Here is a 27,518-nt window from a genome sequence, read left to right as displayed (position 1 = left end):
AATGAGGCCACACTTAGCTTGGAAGTACAACATTTTCTATCTGGGTAGCTTCCAAACTGATAGCATGAACGTCAAATTCTTGAATGTCTGGTAATGCCCCCCTCACCAGTTCCCCTCCCCTTTTTCTTCTCTCACATTGCCCACCCATCACCTCTGCCGTGTGCTCCTCCCCTCTTTTCTTTCTTCCATGGCCTTCTCTCTCTTTCAGCAATCTTCCCAGCTCTTTACTTCATTCCTCGCTTTCAAGATTCACCCATCACCTTGTTTTCTCTCTCCCTTATCCCCACCTTTTAACTCTGCTCCTCATCTTTTTTGTCTCCAGTCTTGCCGAATGTTTTTGGACTGAAACATTGACTGTATTTTTTTGTCCTACAGATGCTGCCTGGCCTGCTGAGTTCCTTCAGCATTTTGTGTGTGTTGCTTGGATTTCTAGCAACTGCAGATTTTCTCTTGTTTGTGACACAATGTTGTATATTGGTATCTCAGGGATGATGTACCTGGTTACATTGAACTACTCTGAATGGACTTTGCAGCAGAGCATCCAGAGCAACAATACCAGACCATTGAATCCAATTCTGGGCTTGTGATAAATATGTAACTTCCCTTGAGTCTCTGTGTGGGAGGGTTTGAATGATCTGTATTGTTACGAAGGACGAACAACTCTGATGAGCAGAAGGGTGCAATATCGCCCATGCCCCCCCCCCCGCCTTTTGGAGAATCGCAGATCACTACTATTTCAATGCTGTTATCAAGGAAGTAAGAGAGATAAAGGAAAGTTGCCAGAGCAGTTGTTATTGATAACAGCTCATGAAAGAGAATGAGAGAGAGACACAGCTGAGATGGAACGTCTCCTACTGACAAAAGCCATTGATTTACTGCTATTGTCTTGTGGAGAAGGATTGTTTACTTGGTACATTTCTATTCATTGAAACCCCTCAGGGGGCAACCAGAGTGGGCTGGTTTGATGGGTTACATCATCCCAACCTGACTGACACCTGAAACCCCGTGAGTGGGGATAAAAGTGAGGTCTGGGGTAACACCCCTCAGACACACCAGCAGAAACGCTAGTGAGCATCAGAACCTCACGAGACAGGGTGGGATACCGGAGACCAAACGAAGGGTTGGTAACTTTTAACTCACAGTGTTTTGTAGCGAGACTGGTGGGGGCTTGTGTGTTGTCCACCCTTGCCTGGGTGACGAGTCCACCACGGAAGAATGGACTAGCTGAAGGACGGAGGGGTCATACGTGAATGGCCACAACCACAATGTATCGACGGGTCAAAATGATAAAGGAAGGTTGGCAAGATAATAGCTGTTACTGTTCCCACGTTTTCTCTCTCTGTCTCAACAATTGAAACACCGCGACAAACAACTACCGCAACCTGCATGAACTGAACGGAACTTTATATATCCATCTGACAATTCATTATCCCCTAGACAACGATGGAGCTTGTTTCACTAGTGATTATTATTCTACCTGCACTTTTAGGTTTAGTATTGTTAACGTATATTCGCATTGATATTATTTTGTATATTTTTGCTAATAAATATTGTTGAAAATAGTATCACCAGACTCAAACGGACACTTCTCTCTTTGCTGGTAAGATACCCAGTTTCGGGGTACGTAACAGTATCATGTAGCAACATTCGGACTGATGGAATTGAAAATGATTTTGACTGTAGCTATGTAACCAGTGTGTCCACAGTGATCAGTGATGGGGCCTCTGTATGATCTGATTAAAATACACACGGGCTGATCAGATCACTGATGATATGAATGTTGGTGCAGTTGTGGGTGGTGAGGAAGGTTGTCAAACGGACAGAACTGACATTGAAAGGAAATAAACTGCTATAACGATCACAGAGGGGGAGCAGTGAGAGGACTGGGGGGGAGGGGTGTCTGTGTAGATTAATGTAATGGGTGGAAACATGCAGAATTAACAACCACCAACATTGAGTTGTGTTTCTCTTTAAAAGCCTGGACAGATGTTATGATGTATTTATGTCATTTAATTTTAAACCGTGCTTTGTTTCTGTGTTTGGAGGATAATAAATGAGTTGTTACAGTTGTCCCTAAACATAAAATGCCCCATGCCATTTTAATTGTAAAAATCCACAATAACATACTGGGTACCAGTAGCATTCACACCACAAGAATACCGCAGTGTCAGTCTGCAACGAGAAAGCCTGATCACATTCTCTTCAGGTTCAATGGCATTGCTGACTCTGACTTTACCACTGACAAATGCCAACAAATGCGTGTTCTTAGTAGGTCTGTGGGAGATACCCGGAATGTGAAGCTGTACTAATGGAGAGAGACAAACTGAGCCAAGTCACAGCTTGATGAAGGGCAGAGAGGAATACAGAGAATCTGATGTCGTGTCCTTATGCCTGAACTATTCCCAGTTAGAAGTGTTGAACCACCAAATTGTGTTCAGCCTCTCTGTAACAGTGTGACATCAGACATCAATGAAAAAACTAAATAATCTCAGCTGAAATGTTGTCTTTCACCTATTGGTCTTCTTTGCAAACATTTTACAGGGCAGAAAAGGCAAAGAATTTATGTCTGAGAATCACAAACACAACAGTGTGTCTATTCTCATGTGTTTATCAGTTCCCCGACATTCGAATACTACTAATCATTGAATGTGAAGGAGGAGATGGTTGAGAGGACAGCATACCAGTCTGAGCAAGGAGAACCCCAATACACTGACATGTCCTTGATCTGACCTGATAAATGGCCACAGAGTTGATACCACTGAGCTGACATTCACTTCCTCTCATTTTGCAAGGGATTCACCAGGCCACTGAACCTGCAGATACACCAGCCAGCTCACAGGGGGAGAGGCCATTCACCTGCTCCGTGTGTGGGAGAGGATTCATTCAGTCACATGGCTCTTACGCCATCAGCCGGGTCACACCGGTGAGCAGCTAGACTTGGCTCAGTTGTCTCTGTCTCTCACCTGTTCCAAGTGTGGGAGGAGATTCAATCGGTTCAGCCATTTTGTGAGGCTCCAGTGAGTTTAAAATACATAGAGGACACACTTCGGTCTTGTGTCAGCAAAGAAATTTACTCAGTAATCCCACCTGCAGAAACACTGGCAACTTGACATCAGGGAAGAAGTTTAATAAAGCTCTAGATGAACATTTTAACCATCATGATGACTGAATCTATTTGGAAGTTCATGTGAGACTGTCAATATCAGATTCTGCAGATATTGTGACTGAACCCTGGACCCAGAGCATTGGAGTGTTTGTTCTGCTGATGTTAGTCTGAAAATACTCTGGCATTAATGTTGTAGATCTGTGACAAATTAATCAGCTCTATTTCAAATCTTGTGTCTCAGGAGCTTCCTGCCTGTCACACAGCTAATGTATAGTAGAGAGGCCACTCAGTTCATCTAGTACCAGCTCACGTTCCTATTCTACACCAGAGCTTTCAAATCCATCACTGCTGTTCACCTGTCACTCACCCTAAAATATACATTTTGCAACTGCTCAGCCTGTGACTGCAGAGGTTTACTTTGAATTAAATCCATAACTTTCTGGAAACTGCAGAAGATGAATTCACTAGGGTTTTGCCCCAAATAGTCTTCATTCCTCACAGCTCTGGACCAAGGATGACGTCTTGTGTGGTTAAAATCTTCGTGTTCTGCTCTATTCATTGTTTTGGGTCATTTTCACAGATTTTGAAGGGCTGTGCCTTACACAGCCGGGCTGTTGCAATACAATGCTATCCTCTGAAATATGAGCAGAATGGTGGTTAAATATTCGATGGAGCAGAAACAAGAGGGCTCTACACTAATGAGGGCTTTGGGACTCCAGACGTGATGGAGCCTCAAGTTTACAGGGTGTAGAAGGAAGGATTCAGACCAGGAGGATGAGGCTACAAATGAAAGTTCAGAAACATTTGGCAACTGATTGACTGAAAAAGGAGGTTTATGTTTGCAAAATGCTGGGGGGACTCAGTAGCCCAGGCAGCATCTATGGAAAGGAATAAATAATGAATATTATGGGCCAAGACACTTCATCCTATCTAGACTGTTTATTCCTTTGCTTAGATGCTGCCTGTCCTGCTGAGTTCCTGCAGTACTTTGTGTGTGGTACTTTGCAGTTTATTCTCAGCATCTGCTGAACCTTGGGTTCTACATTTCTCAGTGAGTGGGACTTTGACAGTTGTCATACAAAATGCCCGTTGTCATTGAGTAACAGGAGAAAATCTGCAGATGCTCGAAATCCAAGGAATACACACACAAAATGCTGAAAAACAATGAGGAGTAAATTTTAAAGGTGGGGAGGGGAGCGAGAAACACAAAGTGATAGGTGGAACTGGGAGGGGGGGGGGGGGGACAGATGAAGTCCAGAGCTGGGAAGTTGAGTGGTGAAAGAGATACAGGGCTGGAGAAGGTGGAGTCTGATAAAGAGAACAGAAGGCCATGGAAGAAAGAAGATTGAGGAGGAACACTCGAGGGAGGTGATGGGCAGGTAACAAAAGTGAAAAGGGGACGGGGAATGACGATGGAGGGGAGGCATGGCCAGAAGATGAAGAAATCAATGTTCATTCAATCAGATTGGAGGCTACCCAGGCAGAATACAAGGTGTTGTTCCTCCTACCTGAGTGTGGCCTCATTGGGACAGTATAGGAGGCCATGGATTGACATTTTCATTGATTATATTTTTTGTGGAAGCTTGCTGTGTTGAAGTAGATGCTGAGTTTTCTGCATAAAAATATTGACAGCTTTTGGGACATGTGGCATTGAACCAGCATTTGCCCCTCAAATTAATCCAGAATATTGTTACGTACTCGTGACACATGACAGTGGTGCCCTTGTCATGTGACTGGGGTTGAAGCTGTACTGGACTTGAGGTGATGGTCTTGTGATGGTGGTGCCGTCATTTTCCCACCAGTAGAGATCATGTGACGGGTTTTTTTTTTTACAGGTTATAAAAGGTAGACCCCACCCTGTGAGGAGGGACAGTTCGTGGCTGGATTTGCCAGGTTGACTCCATGCCACTGCGTGTTTGAAGTGATGACGCAGTTTAGCTGAAGGATGAAGTTTTTATTTAATGCCTAAAGTTTAAGAGGTCATTGCCAGCAGGTTCTTTATGATTCTGTTAGTTCGAAATTAGTGGAGAGTGAAGATTCGAAGTTGGAAGTTAAAGATCGAGGAAAATCGCTTCCTACGGTGAAACAGGGGCGACATTTGTTTGATCCTTATTTGGAAGGATTTTGTTGACTATCTTCGTGTTAATCCCTAGGTTTAACTAGAAAGGATTGAAGGTAGTGGAGAAGGAAAGGTCAGTGCCTTTAAGCCGTTCTGTTTCGTGAATTCTTCGTGGGAAGTTCGACGTCGGGGATCGAAGCAAGCGACGTGAAAGAGAACCTAAATCGTCTTATAAAGTCTCTCCTTTTAAATGGACTGTGAGCATATCGAACTTTTGGCAATACCACTTTAAAGAACTGTTTTTGGAATATCACTTTACGAACTGTTTGAACAGCCGCTCAGCAGCTGTTTCCGGTTACGGTAGTGTTTGTTTACTTTTGGGGGGTTTGTTTTCTGTGTTTAATAAACGTGTTGTTTGTTATGAAACCCTTGCCGAACTCATATATTTATTGTTGCCTGAATACGTAACAATATTAACAAAAGCACATTACCTCTCTTTTCCAAAATATTACTCAACCATTCTATCACCATAAATTCCATAACTTTACACAAATGGGACATCAGTGATAACTAGAAGTATCCAACAGGGGTTTCCCAGGTTTTAGAAAAGACACTACAATTGCCATTTTCCATGAGGAGGGAAGATGGCCTGGAAGTCCAAGTATGATTCAAAAAGTGCAATATTATCTCAAAAGAGTTGTTGGCCATACATTTAAACATGCAATAACATGTATCATCCATTCCTGGAGTCATCTGACCTGTACTATTAATAGCTTCCTTCAATTCACACAAAGGAAACTCTACATCACTATCATTGCTACAGCTGGTTTCCAATATATTAAAGTATTCTCTTAAAAGCTTATCCCTACATTCTTTAGTCTCTTAAACAATTTTGATTATGAATTGCAGCAAATGACCGAGCCAGTACTCAACCTTCTCTCTTTCAGGAACAATTGTATTAACTTTTTCAATCAATACTGGGAACACTGTGAATCCCGCACCCCCATTTTGTTAATCATTCCCCAAACATCTCCAAGTTTAATAGTCCTTCCAATACTATCACAATATGACCTCCATTAAATCTTTTTCACAACCTTCGTTACTTTCCTCACCACGGCCTGTGACCTGCTACACTTAATATGATCACTCAGTGAGTGATACAGTACTTCTTAACTTTCTCTCAATAATTGTCTCTGCACACTCCTCCGACCCCCAGGGTACAGCCTTTCTGCTATTAATGCACTTTTTAATATGAATCTCATCCACCCCAGTTTGATGAATAATGTGATGTTTCTTTGCAGAAAACCACATCATACTCACCATTCAGCTCATACAGATGCTCACCACATAAATCATTAAAACTTCTCCCAATTTGCTTTACTAAAGTTCCACCTCCTAAAAGTGGCCTCCTGTCCCTGATATAAATCCATACCCAAGCTTACAAATACAGGGAAATTGTCACTTCCCAATGCTTCATCACCCATGACATCTCACGACTCACTCCAATGTTCAAAACTAAAGTTGCATTTACAGTAGTTTCCTAACTATTGTGCACATTAAATCTTGTTCCTCTCCCACCATTAAAACACACAAGATGTGAAATATCTAAAACTCCTCTACAATCAAACCATCCATCATTCTGAGAACAAACCCACAGTTTACTAACTATGTGTTAAAATCCCCACACCATACAACCCTTAGTGAGCTAAGGGACTCCAACGTATACTCTCCAACAAATCAATCAAAAACTTTCCACAATGGTTATAATAATATACCACTTTAAAGCCCCTACCTGTGGAAGAACATATGTCTTCAAATGCCTCATACATTTCATTTATATCCAAAACGTTAAGCCCTCTCGTTATGAAACTTGCAACACAACGCCCAATTACAATATAATCTCGGAAAGAAGAACTTAAATGTGGTAGCAACCAGGTTCCCTGAATACATACAACAGCAGATAGATTTTTTTTTTCAGAAATTAACTTGAGGTCTTGACTATTGAAAATCAGGCTTCCGGAAAGTGCCCTTCTTATGGAGTCTGGGGGAATGTACTGGGATGTTAATGATTGGTGAATCTGTGACTGATCTGATTGGAAAGAACAAATATTCCAATTAGGGAGCTGCTTTCTTCACCAGTCAAGAGACAGCAACGACTGAAGCGCAAAAAATAACCGTCTAACCGCCGAAATAAACTCAAAATTGCAAAACACCAAAAACGCCTTTGTTGCTAAAATTAAACCACAACAGGTTTGTTTGTCGACCCTTTACCCACGTTACTGAAGTCCAAAATATTTAAACCAAGTATAGTTAATATTGTGATGGTGTCTGGTAATTTAGTTCACCGACTTCCATCAATTGATAAATGATTCGAATAAAACCGTTTGTCAGCGTCTGTTCGCGGTCGGTCATTGTGTAGACTAAAGTCAGTTTAGCATCGGGTCGCCCTTCAGAAAGTGGGCTTCAGAAATATTCTGAACGAACCGTGACAGTGTTCGGCACTCGCGTTGGAATGTAGTTAAGAGAAGTAAACAAAATGGGACAAAACTTAATGAACCGCATTCCCCGCAGTAACTAAACCAGAAACAATTAGTGTCACGTTAGGGGAATTTGATGACCTAGAACAGGGGTCGGCAACCCACGGCTCTTTCATCTCTGTGCTGCGGCTCCCTGTGGCTTTGGAAAATAAATGATGAGTATTTAATTAAAATGTATCTTACGTTAGTTTGTTAGTTTTTGAAATGTAATTCTAAATTTGAAGATTATCGTGATCTTGTACAATCTAAATAAAACGTGTTTTTTGTCGCTATTAATATACGTCACCACTGCCAATGCCTGACACCCGCCAGTGCGCGATTTTTTTTAATTTTTCAATCCAAGGTAGGCTAACTATGGAGAATTCTAAAAAAAGAATAGTGACTGAAGAAAACATAATGTTTAATGATACGTGGGCAGATTCATTTGCTTTCACTGCTGACGAGACTGGTTTACTGGTATACTTAATATGCAATGAGAAAGTAGCAAATGACAAAAAGTCAAATGTCGCAAGACATTTCCAGAATAAACACGCAGCCTTTGCTCAAAAATATCCGGATGGAGATGAGAGAAAAAAAGCCGTTTCAGAACTGATGCGTAAGGTTGATCTGAGCAAAAATCATTTCAAGAAGTGGATGAAGTCTGGAAAATCAACTACATATGCTAGTTTTGTTGCCGCTCAGGAAATAGTCAGGCACGGGAAGCAGTTTACAGATGGTAAATATATAAAAGAATCTTTCATTAAGATTTCAGAACATCTATTCACGGGCTTTAAAAACAAGAGTGAAATTGTGCAGAAAATCAGGGATATGCCCCTCTCTGCAAAGACTGTCAAAGACAGAACCATAAGAATTGCAGAAGACAAGCAAATTAAAGACATCAATTCAGCTGTGGCCTACTCAATTGCCTGTGACGAGTCTAAAGACATTGAACAAATACCGCCTCTAAAAGGCCATACACGGGGGGGGGGGGGGGGAGACATCTATGAGGCTGTCTTGAATTGTTTAAGAGCCAAAGGAATAAAGATCACCCACCTGGTGTCAGTAGCTACTGATGGGGCACCAAGTATGACAGGAGCGCACAAGGGATTTGTGGCTTTACTGCAGAAGTCGCTGGTCAGAAAGCTGCTGACTTTTCACAGCACCTTGCACCAAGAGGCACTGTGCGCTCAAACATTTCCTCCGGAATGCACAGAAGTAATGGATGTTGTCATTCAGATTGTCAATAAAATAATGGCAAAAAGTTTAAATCACCGTCAATTCCGTTTGTTACTGGACGAGCTGGAAAACGCATATTCTGATCTCCTGCTGCATAACAAAGTCCGGTGGCTGTGCAGAGGGGAGGTGCTGAAACGCTTTGTTGCGTGTCCAGAAGAAGTGAGAACTTTCCTGGGCAGCAAAGGCTCACCTTTTCTGAGCTGGAACAGCCAGTGTGGCTGGAAAAGCTACACTTCATGGTAGACATGACAGCGCACATGAACACACTGAACGCAGCTCTTCAGGGGAAAGGACGCACAGCCCTGCACATGTTGGAGGATGTTTTGGCATTCGAGCGCAAGTTCACAGTGCTTGCCAGAGATTTACAGAAAGGCACATTGTCTCACTTCCCCAATTTGAAAGAGTTCAAACATGCTCACGTCATGATTAATTCGGAGTATTACATTCTGCAATCATCGCAATCCAAGCATCGTTTGGGAAACACTTCTGTGAGTTTAGAGAGGAAAAAAACACATTATCCTTCCCGGCCACCCCCTAAGCATCGATCCATCCCAACTGAATACGACTGCATTGGCAGGTGTGAGTCAACCTGATCTTGAGCTGGAACTGGCCGACATAGCCGACAAAGACATATGGGTGTCCAAGTTTAGACGCTTGACAGCAGACCTTGAAGATGTGGCCCGTCAGAAGTCCGTTCTTGCTCAGAATCACAAATGGAGTGATATTGAAAACCTCTCCAAATCGGACAAACTTGTGTTCGAAACATGGAATGCTATCCCCGACACTTAGGTAAACATTAAGAAGTATGCGCTTGGAGTCCTGTCGATCTTTGGATCCACATATGTATGTGAGCAGGTGTTCTCCAACATGAACTTTATTAAAAACAAACATCGTGCACGCCTCACAGATAACAGCTTGCGATGAAGGTGACGTCATATAGCCCTGATGTGCAGACGCTGTGCGCTGAAGTCCAGGAGCAGAAATCCCATTAACCAAGTATGATAAATATTTTAATTGCCTATTATTTTAGGTATATTCATATTTTTTCATTGTTCAGTGAAATAGTCCTTTTATTTTTCAGGGTGACAGCTGGCTGACGTTATTTTTGGTTTGCTGCTGGCGGACAGTTTAAGTTCGGCGTTTTTCATAAATACAAGAAGGACTCAAATAGACTGAGTATTTTACTTAAAAGTAACCTTCAACCCAACGTCTTTTTTTCGGAGTTCAAAATGTTTTTGTTGCATGCAGAAATGTAATTTCATTTTCTCTGCAGGAGTTTATCAATTTCATAAATGCAACACATTATAGTTTGTTTATACATAGCATAAAGACAAAAAAAGCGTTGTGTGCAGTGTTATCTCATTTTAAATATCAAATGGGTTTTGTGGCTCCCAGTGTTTTCTTTTCTGTGGGAAATGGGTCCAAATGGCTCTTTCAGTGGTAAAGGTTGCCGACTCCTGACCTAGAAGTAACAACGGGGAAGGGGTGCGTAGCGATTCCGTGTCTGTGCAGAGGGCAGGAATTAACAGAGAAATCGGGATTACGCTGAAGAGTGGACAGCAAGTTCTGAGTAACGGAAATAAGATTCTGAATGAGCGTGTCAACAAGAAACTTACAAATTTACCTCACATCCATGTCTCAACATTGAATAACTCTTTTAATGAAAACGTGAGTGGCTCTTAAATGAGCCTTTGATTTTCCCGTTTGTTTTGTCTTTACTTGGAGCTGGTGTACTTGGTCACCGCCTTTGTCCCTTCGGACACGGCGTGCTTGGCCAGCTCCCCGGGCAGCAGCAGGCGCACGGCGGTCTGGATCTCCCGGGAGCTGATGGTAGACCGCTTGTTGTAATGGGCCAGACGGGAAGCCTCACCCGCGATGCGCTCGAAAATATCGTTCACGAATGAATTCATGACGGTCATGGCCTTGGAGGAGATGCCGGTGTCGGGGTGAACCTGCTTCATCACTTTGTAGATGTAGATGGCGCAACTCTCCTTCCTCGACCTCTTGCGCTTCTTGCTAGATTTGCTCGTCGGTTTGGACGGAGCTTTCTTGGCGCCCTTCTTGGGAGCGGGTTTCGGTGCATCAGGCATTTCCCCGTCGGCTTCAAACACAATAATAAGCAGAAGCTGTTTGGAGCCCGGATTAAATAGGCAGCGCCCAAAGTGGTATGTTAATGAGGATAGGAATGCTGAGCATTTTCATTGGCTGTTTGAAGAAAGGAATCACCAATTGGAACGCCGGGGGACGGGAGGCGGCGCCAATGTGTGGTGGTTACCGCTGTTGTTTAATGCAGGAGGAAGTACAGAATGGCAGAGACAGGCGGGGGTGCGGGCTAAAATTGAAAAGGGAAACGCAAATTTCAAAAGTAGAATGCAAATAAAATCAGATGAAATATAGTAAAATTAAAGACTAAAACGTTTAGTTCATGACACAGGGCAGCAAGAGAGCGAAGGAGAGGTTTGGACATTTCAATGAAAAGTTCAAATCGAGTTTATTTATGCCCAGGAGAAAGGAACAACGTACTTGTAGCTGCATCACAGACACATTGCATTAGACTCAACACTGACAAAAAACAAACTGGAATTAAATATGAATTATACCAAAATATTCAAACAGACAGAGGACTATCAGATCAAAATTAAAATAACAAAGAGACCGTGCGGGCAGTGGGAGAATCACACCTCTTGTGCTTCTTCATCTCGTCACTCTCGATTAAGTGTCACGCAACACTGCCACTTTGATCCCGCCTACCTTCACTAACCAGGACCAACTCTTGCCTTTATTGGATTTTCCTCCTCCTTACACATTGGGTTTGTGGGGGTTTGGTTAATCGGGGTGTGTGCCCCCTTGGACCTGAGGATTAGGTTTCAGGGTAGGGCTGGTGGATGTATGCGTGAGGCTGGGAGAGATAAAGCTGTGGAGTTTAGTATGGTGAGATACGTGGGGCTATGGTGGATCGGGACGTGTAGTGGAGCCACTTTGATCTAGCCGATGCCTTTCATTAATGTGGTCCGACACCACTTGGCTTAATGAACTGGGTGTGCAAAGGGACACATCATTAGTAATGCAACCTGGGTCATTGTCGGTTTCCGGTCTTTAAGCATGAGACATCAACACCCAGGTGAACCAGGCAGGGTTGATCAGGCCCAGCTTGTGTTTATCCCATGGGCCAAGATTATGAGAGGAATGTAATCCTGCATGTTGTGGGTATTTTAGACCTTGTTACTTGGCTTTATTTTGACCGTTTGGGTAGTACAATCTTCTGAGTCTTACCTCCTAGTAAGGTTCAACTTTCCTACTTTAAATTTACACCTGTCTTTATTTATTACAACCAGACCACACAGCTTCAAAATAGAGCGGCATCCTTTCAGAATGCAGATGAGGAGGAGTTTCTTCAGGCAGAGAGTGGTGAATCGGTGGAATTTTTTGCCACAGGCAGCTCTGGAAGCAAAATCACTGGGTATAGGCAGAGATTGATGGATTCTTGATTGATCAGGGAATGAAGGGATACAAATGAAGGAAGGCGATTGGGACTAAGAGGAAAAAATGATCAGTTATGATGAAATGCCAGAGAAGGATCAACAGGCAAAATGGCCGAATTCTGCTCCTATATCTGATTGTCTTATGGACTCATTTAGTGACTAAAATTCTCCCAGACACTGTTGATCTCAGCTTTGACTCAGTCCAGCACCTGAGGCTCCAGATTACTTATATAAGGAATGCAGAAGTTCTTTGTGCTCAGCTTAAATAAATATCATCTCATTTCCACCTCGAATGCTTGTCACCTCATTCTGAGCAACAGACGCAAAATGCTAGTGGAAGTCAGCAGGCCAGGCAGCATCTATGAAATAGAGTAACGAGCCGATGCTTCGGGCTGAGAATCATCACCAGGATGAGAACTGATGGAAGGGTCTCGGCCCGAAGTGTCGAAGTGTCGACTGTTTACACTTTTCCATAAAGGCTGTCTGTCCTGCTGAGTTCCTTCAGCATTTTGTGTGTGTTGCTTTGGATTTCCAGCATCAGCAGATTCCCTCGTGTTTTGAGGGTGTTTTCCTCAGTTATGGAGCTCTCATTCAGGGGAAAGATCCCCCTTGCCTACTGTCTGTCACAGCCTGAAAGAATCTAACGGATTTCCTCATTTTCACATTGACTGCAGGGAATACAGACCCAACCCACTCACTCTCCTCCCACATAACCAACCCTCCATCCCTGCAACCAGCCCAGTCAGTGTGGGGAACAGTCACTGCGCTCCCTCTATTTCACGGTTATCCTTTCTGAGGAAGTGTGACCAAACCCGGACACTACATTCACGCTGTGCTCTCACCAGGGCCCTATAGAATCCAGTGAGACATCTGTACCCCTCTTCTCCACTCCTCCTGGATCACAGGACAAAATAATGTTTGCTCTCTCATTACTTGTAGTATCTGCATGTTAACTCAAGTGATTTGTTTATGACACCCAGGTCCCTCTGAACATTCCCATGTGGAAATAACTCTTACAGTTTGTTCCTGGGAATGGGTGATCTCACATTTCCCCACATTCTGTTCCATCTGTCCCATCCTCAACCATTCACTCTCTTGTCGACATCCCCCAAACCTTCTCACAACTGACACTGTCCGTCCCGCTCTGCCACAGCCGCAGACGTAGTCACTGAGTTATGTAGCACAGAAACAGGCCCTTCAGCCCAACACATCCATGCTGACCAAGTGGCCAAACAAAACCATTGTCCGTTGCCTGCAGAGGCAATCTGCAGTTACATTGATGGGATTATCGTATTGGCCCCCAATTACCACCAGGAGGTGCAGGAACGGAGATGTTTATGTTTATGGAGAGGTGCCAAGCAGGGTTGTCTTAGTGGGGGACTTTATTTTCCATAGAATTAATTAGATCTTTCTCAATACTTAGATGCACGAGATTTCTTCAGTGAATCCGAAGAGTATTTGAAATATTATGTACAGAGCCCAACCAGAGAAGAGAACATACGGGAATTAGTTTAGGGAAACGAGCAAGGCCTGGTGACCGCTAAGTGTCAGTGAACATTTTGGGAACAGTAATCGCAACTTTTTTTTTGGTTATGAGTAAGAATAAAAACAGATCTTGTATGAAGGTACTGAATTGCAGTAGGGCAAGTTAGGACGGAGTAAGACAGAAGTCAAGGGGCATTGATTGGGAGCAGCCACTGTCAGACAAGTCCATATCTGACATGTGGGAGTTGTTTAAATACCAGCAGCTCAGAGTTCAGGATCAGCATGTTCCTGTAAGGAGCAAGGACAAGGATAGTAAGGTAAGGGAACTTCAGATGAGTGGAAAGATCCTACATTGAAGGATATGGAAGGTTTATGAAGCTAAAATCAGACTGGTAATCTTCGGAATATAAAGATAGCAGAGAAATGCTAAAGGAGCTGATAGGAAAGGCCAAATGGCACCACAAACTCTACTTGCAATGTAGGATCAAAGATAATCCCAAGGCCTTTTGATTTGCATTAATAAAACAAGGCTAACCAGAGAATGGAAAGGTCTACTCAAGATTAAAGGATGAATGATGTGGATGAAGTCAGACCAAGTGGCAGAGGTACTAAATGAGAATGTTGTGTAAATATTTACCGAGGAGAAGAAATTGAATGTCAATGAAAACAGAGTGGAGCAGGCTAATGTGCAGAGACTTGTTGAGATTAAGGAGGAGGTTGTGCTGGGACGTCTGAAAAGCAATAAGATGGAAAAGACTCCAGGACCTGAAGGAATATATCCTACAATAGTGAAAGAAGCAAGTGAGTAGATTGCTTGGGATTTCGCAAGGAATAGTGCGTCCTCAATCACAACATGTGAGGTCCCACAGTGCTGGTGTGTTGCAAATGTTGCAGCTTTGATCAAGAAGGTAAATAACAAGAATCCAGGAGCTGCAGCTCCTTATGCACCGTGTTAGAGAACCTGAGATGCAGCTCGATGATTTTCATCTGGTCAGGGAAAGAGTGGAAGGGATAGAGAGTAGCTATAGGCAGGTAGTCCCTCTGGGGCCTGGGGAGACAGGTAAGTGGGTAACAGTCAGGAGAGGGTTGGGCAAGAGGTAGATGCTCATCCTCTGCCCGTCCAATTTATCAAGGCCTTTCACCATTTAATTTCAATTAGGTCAACACTCATTTTCCTAAATTCCAGTGAAGACAGGCCAAAAGCCATTAAACACTCTTCATATGACAAGCTGTTTAATCCTGGAATCACTTTCGAGAACATTCTTTGTAACCCATCCAGCTCATCCTTCCTGAGATAAAGGACCCAAAACAGCTCACAACACTGAGATCGCACCAGTACTTTATATAGTACATTATTATGATTGGTGCAGATATTGTGGGCCAAAGGGCAGGTTGCCATCTGTTCCACATTGTGTACAGTGCTTTATCTAACAGCTATTGCAGGGACATGGTTACAGGGACTTGGACTGCGAATTTGACATTCCTACATGTTTAATGTTCCACATGGAATCAGCAAAATGGAAAGGAGCAGGGTGGATTTGTTTATAACGTGCGGGTGAAGGGGTGGACACAGTGCCATCAAAAGTATTCAGTCTGCTTTGGAGGTTTTCAAGTTTATTGTTTTGAAACGTTGAATTTGGCTTTTTTGACACTGATCAACATAAAAGACTCTGTGGTGTCAAAGTGAAAACAGATCTCTACAGAGTGATCTAAATTAATTGCAAATATAAAACACAAAATAATTCAGTGCATTTGTATTCACCTCCTTCAATTCAGTCATTAGTTGATGCACCTTTGTCAGTAATTACCGTTGGCTCTGTGTAGATAGGTCCCTATCCGCTTTGCACATCTGGACACTGAAAATTTTCTCCTTTCTTCTTAGAAAACTGCTGAAGCTCTGTCAGTTTGAATGTGGTTCATGAGCGAACAGATCTTTTCAAGTCCAGCCACAAATTCTCAATTGGATTGAGGTCTGAACTCTGACTTGGCCACTCCTGGACATTAACTTTGTTTTGAGGCATTCCTGTGTAGCTTCGTTGTTATGCTTATGGTGATTGTCTTGCTGGAAAATAAACCTTCTCCTAACTTGCAGTTCACTTGCAGACTGCATTAGGTTTTTCTCCAGGATTTCCCTGCATTTTGCTGCATTCATTTTATCATCTTTTATGAGCCTTCCAGGACCTGCTGTAGTGAAGCATTCCTACAGCGTGATGCAGCCTCCAATGTAATTCACGGTAGGGATGGTGTGTTTTTGATGATGTGCAGTGTTTGGCTTACACCAGACTTGATGATTAGTCAGATGGCCAAAAAGTTGAATTTTGGTTTCATCAGACCATGGGACCTTTTTCCAGCTGGTTTCAAAGTTCCCCCTCAAGGTTTCTGACTAACTCCACGTGAGATTTCATGAGAGTTTTTTTCCATCAGTGGCTTTCTCTTTGTCACTCTCACATAAAGTTGTGACAGTGAAACAACTAGGCAACAGTTGCTGTATATTCAGTCACTCCCATCTCAGCCACTGAGGCCTGTAACTTCTCCAGAGTTGTCACAGGTCGCTTGGTGGACTCCCTTACTGGCCCCTTCTTGCACAGTCACTCAGTTTTTGAGGATGTCTTGCTCTCGGCAGATTTACAGCTCTGCCATGTTCTTTCTATTTCTGGAGGCGTGACTTAACTGTACTCCAATGGTATTCAGTGACTTGAATTTTTTATACATCTCCTGAATTGTGTTTTTCAATAACCGTTTTGCAGAGGTTGCTTGGAATGTTAATCTGACTTCATGGTGTAATTTCTCCCAGGATACTGATGCACCAGCAGCTGGACCTTCCAGATATCAGTGTATTTTTACTACAATCTATTGAAACACCTTGACTGCACACAGTGATCTCCACTTAACTGATTATGCAATTCCTAAAACCAATTGACTGGACCAGTATTGATCTGGTGAGTCATATTAAAGGGGTGAATATGTGGACAGGCAAATATTTTGTGGTTTTTTTATCTGTAATTAAATTAGAGCACTTTGTAAAGATCTGTTTTCACTTTGACAAAAAAAGTCTTTTTCCATTGATTAGTATCATAACAACCCAAATTCAATGCACTGTTTTTCAATACTGCAAAATAATAAAACATGAAAACTTCCAAGAGGCATGAATACTTTCATAGTGGGGATAGTGATTGGGAAAGGGGGAAGGGAAAGACATGGGGAGGATATCATAGAGAGATGAGAATAGAACTGTGATTTTTATGAGAGACTTAATCAGAAGCAGATTGGGATACCTCTGCACTGAGTACCTTTGCTCTGTGAGCTGCAACAACCACGACCTGCCAGTGGCAACCTATTCTAGTTCTGTTTCCTATTCCCATACCCACATATCAGTGCCTTACAGCTGTCTTAACCGGGTGTCAGGGTGGTAATGGGGTCAAGCTGGCACTTCCTATCAAATGCTGCCTCAAAATGCATCTGTCAACCAAATCCAGCTCCTGGCTTTTACATATGGCTTAGCTACTAAGCCCGATGGAACTGTTTCTAGTGCCAGCGGAAGGTGCAAATGGGTTACTGGGATCATATAACCAACTGCTTAGGGCAGATGGGGCTTGTCACCCACATTTGGCAGCTCATCCAGTGGAAGGAAAATTCTGATCTCAAACCCCCACTGGCTTGAGGCTAGACCCATTCAAGGGAAAGGTATTGGGAGTAAACTCTGAGGAAAAATACAGAACTGGATTCCCTGTCAGTCCGATGTTCAATGCAGACAGGCAATCCTGTGACACAGCTGGTGCCTGACTGCATTAGTCTTTGTTGTTGCACTGGATTCATCAGCTGCGTGGAGAGCAGGAGCCCCTGCATGGGCAACAGCTTGCTTTATATAACGTACTACCCTGGCTTGCATATTGACTTTCACAGCGAGGGCAGAATATCCATGGTCGACCCTGACCAACGGAGGGCCATCACCAACATGTCTGTCCATGGCTTCCTCTCCTACTACAATGAGGCCAAGTACAGGTTGAATGAGCAACGCCTCACATTCCGACTGTGTCGACTCCAATCTCAAAGGCGTGACCATTGATTTCTTCAAATTCAGGAAATCACTATCCTCTGTTTCTTGCCACACTCCACCTCAGTGCACATTGCACTTAATGTCAGTAAGACAAAAGAGTTGACTGAAGGATGGGTAAGGCTAAGGAACATGAACCAGTCCGCAGAGGGATCAGAAGTGGAGTGAGGGAACAATTTTGAGTTCCTGGGTGTCAATATCTCTGAGGATCTAACTTGGTTGCAACATATCGATGCAGCAACAGTATAAAGAGAGCAAGACAGTGGAGATATTTCATCAGGAGTTTGAAGATATTTGGTTTGTCACTTTAAAACACTCAAAACCTTATACAGATGTATTTGATATATTATTTGTTATTTCTGTTTCTGCACTATATTTAATCTACATAATATCCATATACACACACATTCTATAATTTACTTATTCTTTCTATATTATCATGTCTGCATTGAACTGCTGCTGCTAAATTAACAAATTTCCTGACACCTGCCGGTGATAATAAACCTGATTCTGGTTCTGACTCTGAATTCATCCCCACAGACGGATGTGGCCAAATCATTGGGTATATTGAATGATGAGGTTCTTGATTGTGGGGGTGGGGTATGAGTGTTCGCGAAGGTTAATCTGTCATGATCTCTTATTCCTGGCAGAATGGGGCAGCAGACAGGATGGGCCAAATGGCCGAATTCTGCTCCTGTGTCTTATGGTCTTGGAGCAGCTGCAGGACATTTCAAGGGGAAGGTTGAGCAGCCGGACATCGTGGTGGACAGTGCATGTTGGTTATAGCAACGTAGGGAGGAGGAGGGATGTGTTCCTGTGCAGTGAATTTAGAGAAATAAGACAGAAACTGAAAAGTAGTAAGCTCTATATTACTCCCAGTGACACTTGTTAGCGCATGGAGATACAGACAGATACCACTGCTGAATGTGTGCCTGATGAGCTGGTGCAGGGGACAAAGATTCAGATTCATGGATCAATGGGGATAACTACTAGGAATGATTGACAGAAACTGTTCACTCCCTAGGGTCTTCATGGGAAGGAACAGTTTTCTCCCTCCTAAAACTGCAGGGAATAGTTTTAACATCACAGGTTGGAGGTTTAAAGAGGATCTGCAGGGTGAGGTGATGGAGGTGGATAAAATTATGTGACACATACAGAGGTGAGAGAGACAGAGATAGTTTCTCTTGATGTGGGTGTAAAACTAAAGGAAATAGTTTTAATTTGAGAGGTGGGAAATTTAAAGGGAGTTTGAAGGGTAAGTATTTCACAGTGAGGTATTCCAAGTGAGCCATCAGAGGAGGTGTTCGATGCAGAAACACACAAAGTCTCTGGTCACGAACAGTTCTCAGGAACCTGTCATTACTGTGTTCATCCTGCCCTGGTTGATCTTCCAAGTGTTGAGTCCATTGTTTTCCATCTGTATTAACAATCTCGATGAGAACGTGGTAGACTGGATCAGCAAGTTTGCAGATGACACCAAGGTTAGGGGTGTGATGGACAGCAAAGGCAGCTAGCAAATCTTGATGTAGGATGTGGAGCAGGTGGCAAAATGAAAGAGTTTACAATCTGGAACACACTGCCTGAGGGATGGTGTAGGCTGGTATTTAATGACCATCTGGATGAGCATTTGAATCACCAGGGCAGGGTAGGAGACACCCAGATTAGGGGTGCAGTGGACAGTGAGGAATGGAAACAAATGTTGGCATGAGATGTGGACAAGCTGGAAAAGCAGCAGATGGAACTTAATGCACACAAGTATGAGGTGTTTTTGAACATGGGCTTAACGTGAGAAATGTGTGGTTTAAAGAGGATCTGAGGGTTACAATCTGGAACACACAGCCTGTGGGGGTGGTGCATGCAGATATTTAAGGACCATCTGGATGAGCATTTGAATCACCAAGGGTAGAAGACAGACCCAGGGCTGAGTTAGTGGAGACAGATTCTCGATGTTCAGTATAGACATGCAGAAACCACTAACTGTGAAAGTGCAGTGGGAACCTGGAACACAGACTTCAGGATGGACTTCCCTAAAACACTCAGAACCCAGGACGAGGGACAATACTTTTGTTACTGAACAAAAGTATTAATGGTCACACAGTAAACCAAAACCCTCAAAAGGTGACCAAAATGCTCCCATTCCCTGTGCACCAGTAACAGTGCTTTATATGGGAAATTGGTGAAGTCCTCTGGTTAATATTAGGAGAGATGGCTGACAGCTTCATCACAGTGGGAGGGTACAGGTATCTTCTCAGAGGATAAGGGGTTCACTGGAACAGGCTCATAGCTGAGAATGAAGGTAACAAACCCACTGCAGTGGATGACTGCTGTCGTCAGGGTTGTACAGGATAGAAACAAACCCTCTGGCCCATCACATTTATGCTCCTCATCACGCACAGCTATACGAATCCCATTTTCCTGCATTAATTTCATATCCCTCCAAGCCTTGCTCACTGAAGTACCTGTGCATCTGTCTCTAATACTGTTACACAGTTCCCTGTATGTGGCATCACAGGTAGACAGGGTTGTGTGTTCTACCTGCCTTATCAGCCAAAGAACTGCCTCTCATTGGAATTATACAAAACTGTTTAAAGACAGATTTAAAGGGGATCTGAAGGGTACTTAGTTCACACAGAGAACAGCTGGAATCTTGAATTAACTCCCAAAATAGAGTCAGTGATTTATACAGAACTGAAACCGTCCCTTCGGTAAAACTCATCCACGCCGACCAAGTTGTCGACCTGAACTCGTCCCATCCGCCTGCATTAGGCCCGTGTCCCTCTCAACCTTTCCTATCCATGTAACTGTGCAAATATGGTTTAAATATTGTACCTGAGGCAGAGAGCCGGTGCGGTGAGGCGCTGACAGACACTCACTGTTCCGTGGGCAGGAAGAGGAGAGGCCGATTCCCACAGTGGAGCCGAAACCCCAACAAATAGAGACCGACTCCAACATCTCAGACTTTTCGCCCCGCCCCCGCCCTGGACTGTTTCCAGGGAAACAACGTCGTTGAATATGTGACGTCAGCTCGTTGTGTTCGGTGAGGATTGAATCACGTGACTGGGTGGGGCAAAAGGAGCTGTCAATCAGTGCAGCCACGAGAAAACATGCGAGAATTGTAAATAGAATCGGTATGGGATTTGGGGTGGGGGGGTTGGATTTCCAGGAACGGTGGCTTAAACAGGAACGGCAATAGACGACGACAAGCAACCAAACAATGCGGCGCGGCCATTACTTGATTAGCCTCATTCCTTGCAAGGATGTTTGTGTCACTCCAGTGTACAGTGGGCAAGGGGGTTTATACTCCAGCTGATGTTGAAACTTGTTTAAATTTCTTACTGGGAGCACTGTGTGGAGTGATAACCCAAAGAACAGCTGCCCCCTATCTTTCAGCAGTCCTCCTCTTCAGATAGTTGATGACAGGGTCACTGTGGAGAGCCGAATTTTCTATGCAATTTAACAGCAGCCACAATCCATGTATTATTCCTTTGCAAGACAAAAGGGATGCGGAGAGCGTGGAAGTTACAGCAAGTCAAGTGAATGTAGAATGTGGCAAGGAAAGTTTACAGAGAATGTCAAACAACCCAGACAAGAATGGTCTTTGAGAGCTTAGTGTCCCTGTGCACAGCAGGGGACTGGAGCCATTTTGAGCACCAAAACAAGATGAGGATGCACACGATGAGTTCCGATCTGACAGTTAATGTTGGTTACAAGCAAGAGAAATGTGCAGATGCTTGAAATCAGAGCAACATCCACAAAATGCTAAAGGAACTTAGCAGACCAGGAAACATCAATGGAAAAGAGTAGACAGTGGACGTTTCGGACCGGCACCGTCGAACAGGACTGATATTGGTCAGTTAACTTACTCCTCGGTGGGACTTTGCAGGAGTTAATAGCTGACAACAAAACCCCGGTTTAATGTGCTCGGAGTGATGGAATCTATCACTGAGTTTAACAACGAACGGTGATGAGATATAGATTCTCAGGGGACATATGAGGAAAGAGAGTGAACGCCCCTTTCTTCTTGGAAGCCTCTACCTTCCCGGGCTCACAGCAGCCCGAGTTATTCCACCTTCCCAATGCCCAATGAATTGATCGCGTAAACACAAGTTCTCTGTCGGCTTTGATTTGTCGTTTTAAGACAATATTCTTCTTGAAGAATGTTGCAAAACTCTTGCTTCTCCCCGTCGGGGAATTGAACCCCGGTCTCCCGCGTGACAGGCGGGGATACTAACCACTATACTAACGAGGAACTGCAAGTGAAAACTCTTGGCATGCGTATTCAAGAGTACACGAGGATAAATAGATTTGTCTTGATGTTTATTGATTGCAATACTGGAGCCTTTCACTCGTGTCCTTCCCACAACACTGTCCCAGTTTTCTCGCTATCTCGCTATTATAGCTATTTCTCCAGCGATATAGTCATTTTTTTGTGTTCAAGGATTAGTGAAACGTACCGTTCTCATTCGAGCCCAACTCCGTGTTGTTGGAAAGATCATTTTTAATCACAGTATATATATCAGATTTTGTTATGGTTCAGGAGGGAAAAGATTTGTAGCTCATCGAATCCACTTCAAACTATTCGCTGAAAACTGGCTGTTGTGTATCTCCGGGCTGTCGGTGAAATGCGACCTCAACTGGATATATCAGGAACTGCAGCAGACTGAGTCACCAGAGTTTGAAACCAGTCCCAGCCACGGTCATACACTATTGGAGACGGTTCAGGACCCGAGTCCCCTGCAGAATAATAGAACGCTGGTGATATAATGCTGAACATAGCTGTCTTCCAGGTACTTGACGCAGGTTCGATTTCCGACGATCGTAGTTAGTAGAATTTTGATCTTCCTCCATCGAAACGATCAGATGAAAACCGCTCACAGAATCCGATCCGTGCAGACTTCCAGCGTCCGGGTGCTCTAACCCTGCCAACTGGCGTACGAACTCCCGAAATTATTTAAATAGATGAGTGAGTGTAAAATTACTATTCACCCTAGGCTGGCCGGTGGATCACGGATGGATTTGCTGTCCCTCACATTTTCCCCGGTGAACCGATCAGTACAGCTCCCTGTACTCACTCTAATCCAGATTCCCACAACAAACCAGGACACATCAAAACATGTCGGATGATGTGTTCACACTGAGTGTGTCAGTCTACTCACCACCCACTCTGTGTAATTATACCCTGTGGCATCTCTCTCCTCATTCCCCGGCCCCATCATTACGACATGATAGATAGGTATCTTATGGATAGGGGAATCAGGGTATACGGGGACAAGGCAGGAACCAGGTATTGATCGTAGATGATCAGCCATGATCTCAAAATGGCGGTGCAGGCTCGAAGGGCCGAATAGTCAACTTCTGCACCTATTGTCTATTGGCATCTGCAGATTTACTCGTGTTTTCAAAACATTTTATTATGATTTACAAGTATAATATAGAATCAGAGTATCATGCAACCCTGACACAGGCCTTTCGGCCCACAGTGTCCGTGTTGACAATTAACTACCGATCACAACAGAAAAGAGCTCGCTTACCAGCTATTGCCTCCAGTGTCTTGAGGATTCCAGGTGCTCGTCCGGACAATTCTCTAATATTGTGAGTGTACCTGCCTCCACCAGCCACTCAGCATGGGTTCCAGATTCCAAACACCATCCGCATGAAGTTCTTCATCCGATAAAAGAGAGTTGAGGGTAGATACAGGACCAATACAAAATGACGCTGGAGATATATTAACGTGAGATGCAGAGATGGCAGAGGAACTGAATGAGTATTTTGCATCACTCTTCACAGTGGAAGTCAGCTGCAGTATACCGGCCATTCTAGAGTGCCAGGGAAGTGAAGTATGTGTAGTGGAAATTACGACCGAGAAGGTGCTCGGTATGCTTAGTGGTCTGATGGTGGATGAATCTCCTCGACCTGATGGAATGCGACCCCGGTTTCTGGAGGAAGTACCTGGAGAGATTGTGGAGGTATTAACAATGATCTTTCAAGACTTGATAAATTCTGCCATTGTCCTGGATGACTGGAAAATTGCAAATGTTACTCTCCTATTTAAGAAGGGCACGAGGCAGCAGGATGGAAGCTAGAGACCAATTTGCCTGACATCAGTGGTTGGAAAGTTGTTGGAGTCGATAGTTAGGGATGATATTCCGGAGTAGCTGGAGAAACATGACAAGTTAGGCCAAATCCAGCATGGCTTCCTGAAAGGAAAGTACTGCCTGGCTAACTTACTGCAATTATTTGATGAAATTACAAGCAGGGTAACAACGGGGATACAGTGGATGTGGTGCCCTTGGATTTTCAGAAGGCATTTGACCAGGTGCTGCACAGGAGACTGTTGAGACAGATAAGAGCCCTGAAATAACAGGCAGGTAACTAGCATGGGTGAAGCATTGCTTGATCGGCAGAAAGCAGAGAGTGGAATAAATGCATACAATTCTAGCTGGCTGCCCGTAACTATTGGCGTTCCACAGGGGTCGGTGTTGGAACAATTGCTTCTTATGATCTATGTCCATGACTTGGGCTATGGGATTAATCAAATAATGGCTAAATCTGCCGATAATACAAAGATAGGTGAAGGAGTGGGTGGTGTTGAGAATACAGAGACCCTGCAGAGAGACTTAGATAGTTTAAAGGAATGGGCAAAGAAGTGGCAAATGAAATAACATATTGGAAAGGGTATGGTCATGCACTTTGGTGGAAGAAATAGACGGACAGAATACTATTTAGCTGGTGAGATAATTCAAAGATGCAGAGATGCACAGGGAATTTAGGAGCCCTTGTTCAGGATACCCTGCCGCCACCATCGTCCCCGTGCCGAAGAAGTCTTCAGTGTCTTGCCTAAATAACAACGTCCCGTTGCACTCACATCCATGATCATGAAGTGTTGCGAGAGGCTCGTCATGAGGCATATCAAGACCCTGCGAGCCCCATCACTGAACCCACTGCAGTTTGCTTACCGTTCGAACCTCTCAAGAGACGATGACATTGCCAATCACCCTCCACCTGGCCCTAACCCACCTGGACTAAAAAGACACATATGCTCAGATGCTGTTCATAGACTTCAGTATTGAACACAATCATCCCTCAGAAACTGGAAAGCTGAGCCTACTGGGCCTGAACACCTCCCTCTGCAACTGGATCCTAGACTTCCTGGCTAGGAGACGTCAGGAAGTCCGGATCGGGAGCAGCATCTCCGACACCATTACACTGAGCACGGGGGCCCCCCAGGGCTGTGTGCTCAGTCCACTGCTGTTCACTCTGCTGACCCACGACTGTGCAGCAACGCACAGCTCGAACCATATCATCAAGTTCGCCGATGACACGACCGTGGTAGGTCTCATCAGCAACAATGACGAGTCAGCTTACAGAGAGGAGTTGCAGAGGATAATGGACTGGTGTAGAGCAAACAACCTGTCTCTGAATGTGCACAAAAGAAAATAAATGGTTGTTGACTTCAGGAGGGCACTGAGCGACCACTGCCCGCTGAACATTGATGGTTCCTCTGTAGAGATCGTTAAGAGCACCATATTTCTTGGTGTTCACCTGGCGGAGAATCTCACCTTGTCCCTCAACACCAGCTCCATAGCAAAGAAAGCCCAACAACATTTCTACTTTCTGCGAAGGCTGAGGAAAGTCCATTGCCCACACCCCGTCCTCATCACATTCTACAGGGGTTGTATTGAGAGCATCCTGAGCAGCTGCATCCCCGCCTGGTTCGGAAATTGCACCATCTCGGATCTCAAGACCCTGCAGCGGATAGTGAGGTCAGGTGAGAAGATCATCGGGGTTTCTCTTCCCGTCATCGCGGACATTTACACTACACGCTTCACCCACAAAGGAAACAGGATTATGAAGGACCCTTCGCACCCCTCATACAAAAACTTCTCCCTCCTGCCGTCTAGGAAAATGGCACCGAAGCATTCGGGCTCTCACGGCCAGACTATGTAACAGTTCCTTCCCCCAAGCTATCAGACTCCTCAATACTAAGAGCTTGGACTGACACCTTTCTGCTCTATTGTCCTGTTTATTATTTCTTGTTATGCCTGCACTCTTTTGTGCACTTTATGCAGTCCTGGGTAGGTCTTTAGTCTAGTGTAGTTGTTGTTTATTTTTCTCTGTGTTGCTTTTACATAGCTGAGTCTAGTTTTTGTACTGTGTCCTGTAACACCATGGTCCTGAAAAACGCTGTAAGGACGGAGCTGTGTGCTCCCAGCTTCCATAATCTGAGAAAAAGCCAGAGAGTAAACAATAAATAATGAGGAATGGGAACTCTGAGAGCACATCCAAAGTTCAAAGTAATATCATTATCAAGGTAGGTATATATCACAATATTGCACTCTGGGGTTTATTTACTTGCTGGCCTACACAGTGGATCTGAGAAATACAACAACATCAATGAACGAAAAACTACACACAAGCAGAATGGCAAACAACCAATGTGAAAATAAGTAAATTAGTAATAAATAGATAGATAGCAGTAAAAAAAGAAATAACCCTTAGATATGAGCCTGCATGTTTGAGGACTGCGCCTGTAAGCCACGGCATTGTCATGCGCCGGGATGGTCGTTGGGAGCCTGTTGAGAGATGAGCTCGGTGGGCTGGGATGTCTGGACTATGAACATACACATTCCGAGTCGTTGTATTTTACTGATATTCTGCATGTGCTTGATGACTTGTATGTGCTGAGACTGGGCATCAAGCCTCGGTGTGGCGGGGGTGGGTGGGGGTGGCTGTGGTGGTTGTCGGGAATATTTTATTCCTTGAATCTGATTTTGGTCCGTTGATAATGTGTTTTAGCACCTGGATGCACTCGGATAGCACCGGCTCCTCATGGCCACATTATGGAGAGGACAGGATTATACCAGGATGTGTGTGGAGAAGGTTTACCGGGTTAAGTCCTGGGCGCTCAGGATGAGGCTGTTCGTTACAGATATCTCCTTCTCTCAGCTTCTGCGTCTCCGCTGCATCTGCTCTCAGAATCAGGTTTTCATTCTAGAACAAAGGAGATGCCCTCAAAGGGGCGTCTCTCCCTCCACCATCAACTCAACTCTCAACTGCATCTCTTCCGTTTCCAGCATTTCTGCTCGAACACCATCTTCCCGCGACGTCTCCAGTGACATGGTTTCGCTTGTCCACACCTACCACCACACCAGCCTCCGTGGCCGGCACATAAGTATCTGTAGCTTCCGCCATCCCCAGTTGGATCCCATCACGAAGCACATCTTTCCCTTCTCTGCAATATGTCACCCCCACCCACTTCCTGATTCCACACGGACCGCTCCCTATGCGACTCCCTTGTCCATTTGCCCGACCCCACAGATCTCTGTCCTGGTACTTAAACCAACAAATGGAGCAAGTGCTGAACCTGCCCCTACACCTCTTCGCTCACTGGTTTTCAAAGTCCATGTGAGGCGGCATTTCACCTGCGAGTCTGGTTGGGGTCATATACTGTGTCTGGTGCTCCCGGTGTGGTCTCTTGTATATTGGTGAATAAGACGAAGATTGGGAGACCATTTCACAGAGCACCTACGCTCCCTCTTACCAGAAGAAGCCGGATCTATCCGTGGCCACCCATTGTATT

At 44.2% G+C, this 27,518-nt stretch overlaps 2 protein-coding genes and 1 non-coding gene across 4 annotated transcripts in view; all 3 read right to left on the bottom strand.

Annotated features, from left to right (window-relative positions):
• The window catches only part of LOC132383854 (late histone H2A.2.2-like), a 52,372-nt gene extending 31,451 nt beyond the window's left edge, over nt 1–20,921 (bottom strand). Inside the window, exon 1 of one of the 2 annotated variants that reach the window (XR_009508779.1) lies at nt 20,768–20,904. Coding sequence is in view for 1 of the 2 variants with exons in the window: in XM_059955052.1 (XP_059811035.1) it covers nt 20,768–20,890 (123 nt within the window). In the remaining variant the exon portion in view is untranslated. Of the gene's footprint in view, nt 1–20,767 lie in introns of both variants that reach the window. The other variant, XM_059955052.1, reaches the window with a different exon arrangement.
• LOC132383883 (histone H2B-like) lies at nt 9,608–11,243 on the bottom strand. Its single transcript, XM_059955083.1, has one exon. The coding sequence runs from the start codon at nt 11,005–11,007 to the stop codon at nt 10,633–10,635; it is 375 nt and encodes a 124-aa protein (XP_059811066.1). The 5' UTR covers nt 11,008–11,243; the 3' UTR covers nt 9,608–10,632.
• Nucleotides 20,922–22,115: 1,194 nt separating the features above from the next.
• Nucleotides 22,116–22,187, bottom strand: trnad-guc (transfer RNA aspartic acid (anticodon GUC)). The gene has a single exon. It is a non-coding gene; the product is annotated as a tRNA-Asp (tRNA).
• Nucleotides 22,188–27,518: the final 5,331 nt, after the last annotated feature.

Source organism: Hypanus sabinus, chromosome 31 (genome assembly GCF_030144855.1).
Source record: "Hypanus sabinus isolate sHypSab1 chromosome 31, sHypSab1.hap1, whole genome shotgun sequence".
In the NCBI taxonomy this organism is placed as follows: Eukaryota; Metazoa; Chordata; class Chondrichthyes; order Myliobatiformes; family Dasyatidae; genus Hypanus; species Hypanus sabinus.
Note: the sequence above shows the minus strand (reverse complement) of the source record. Positions and strands in the feature narration are given on the sequence as shown.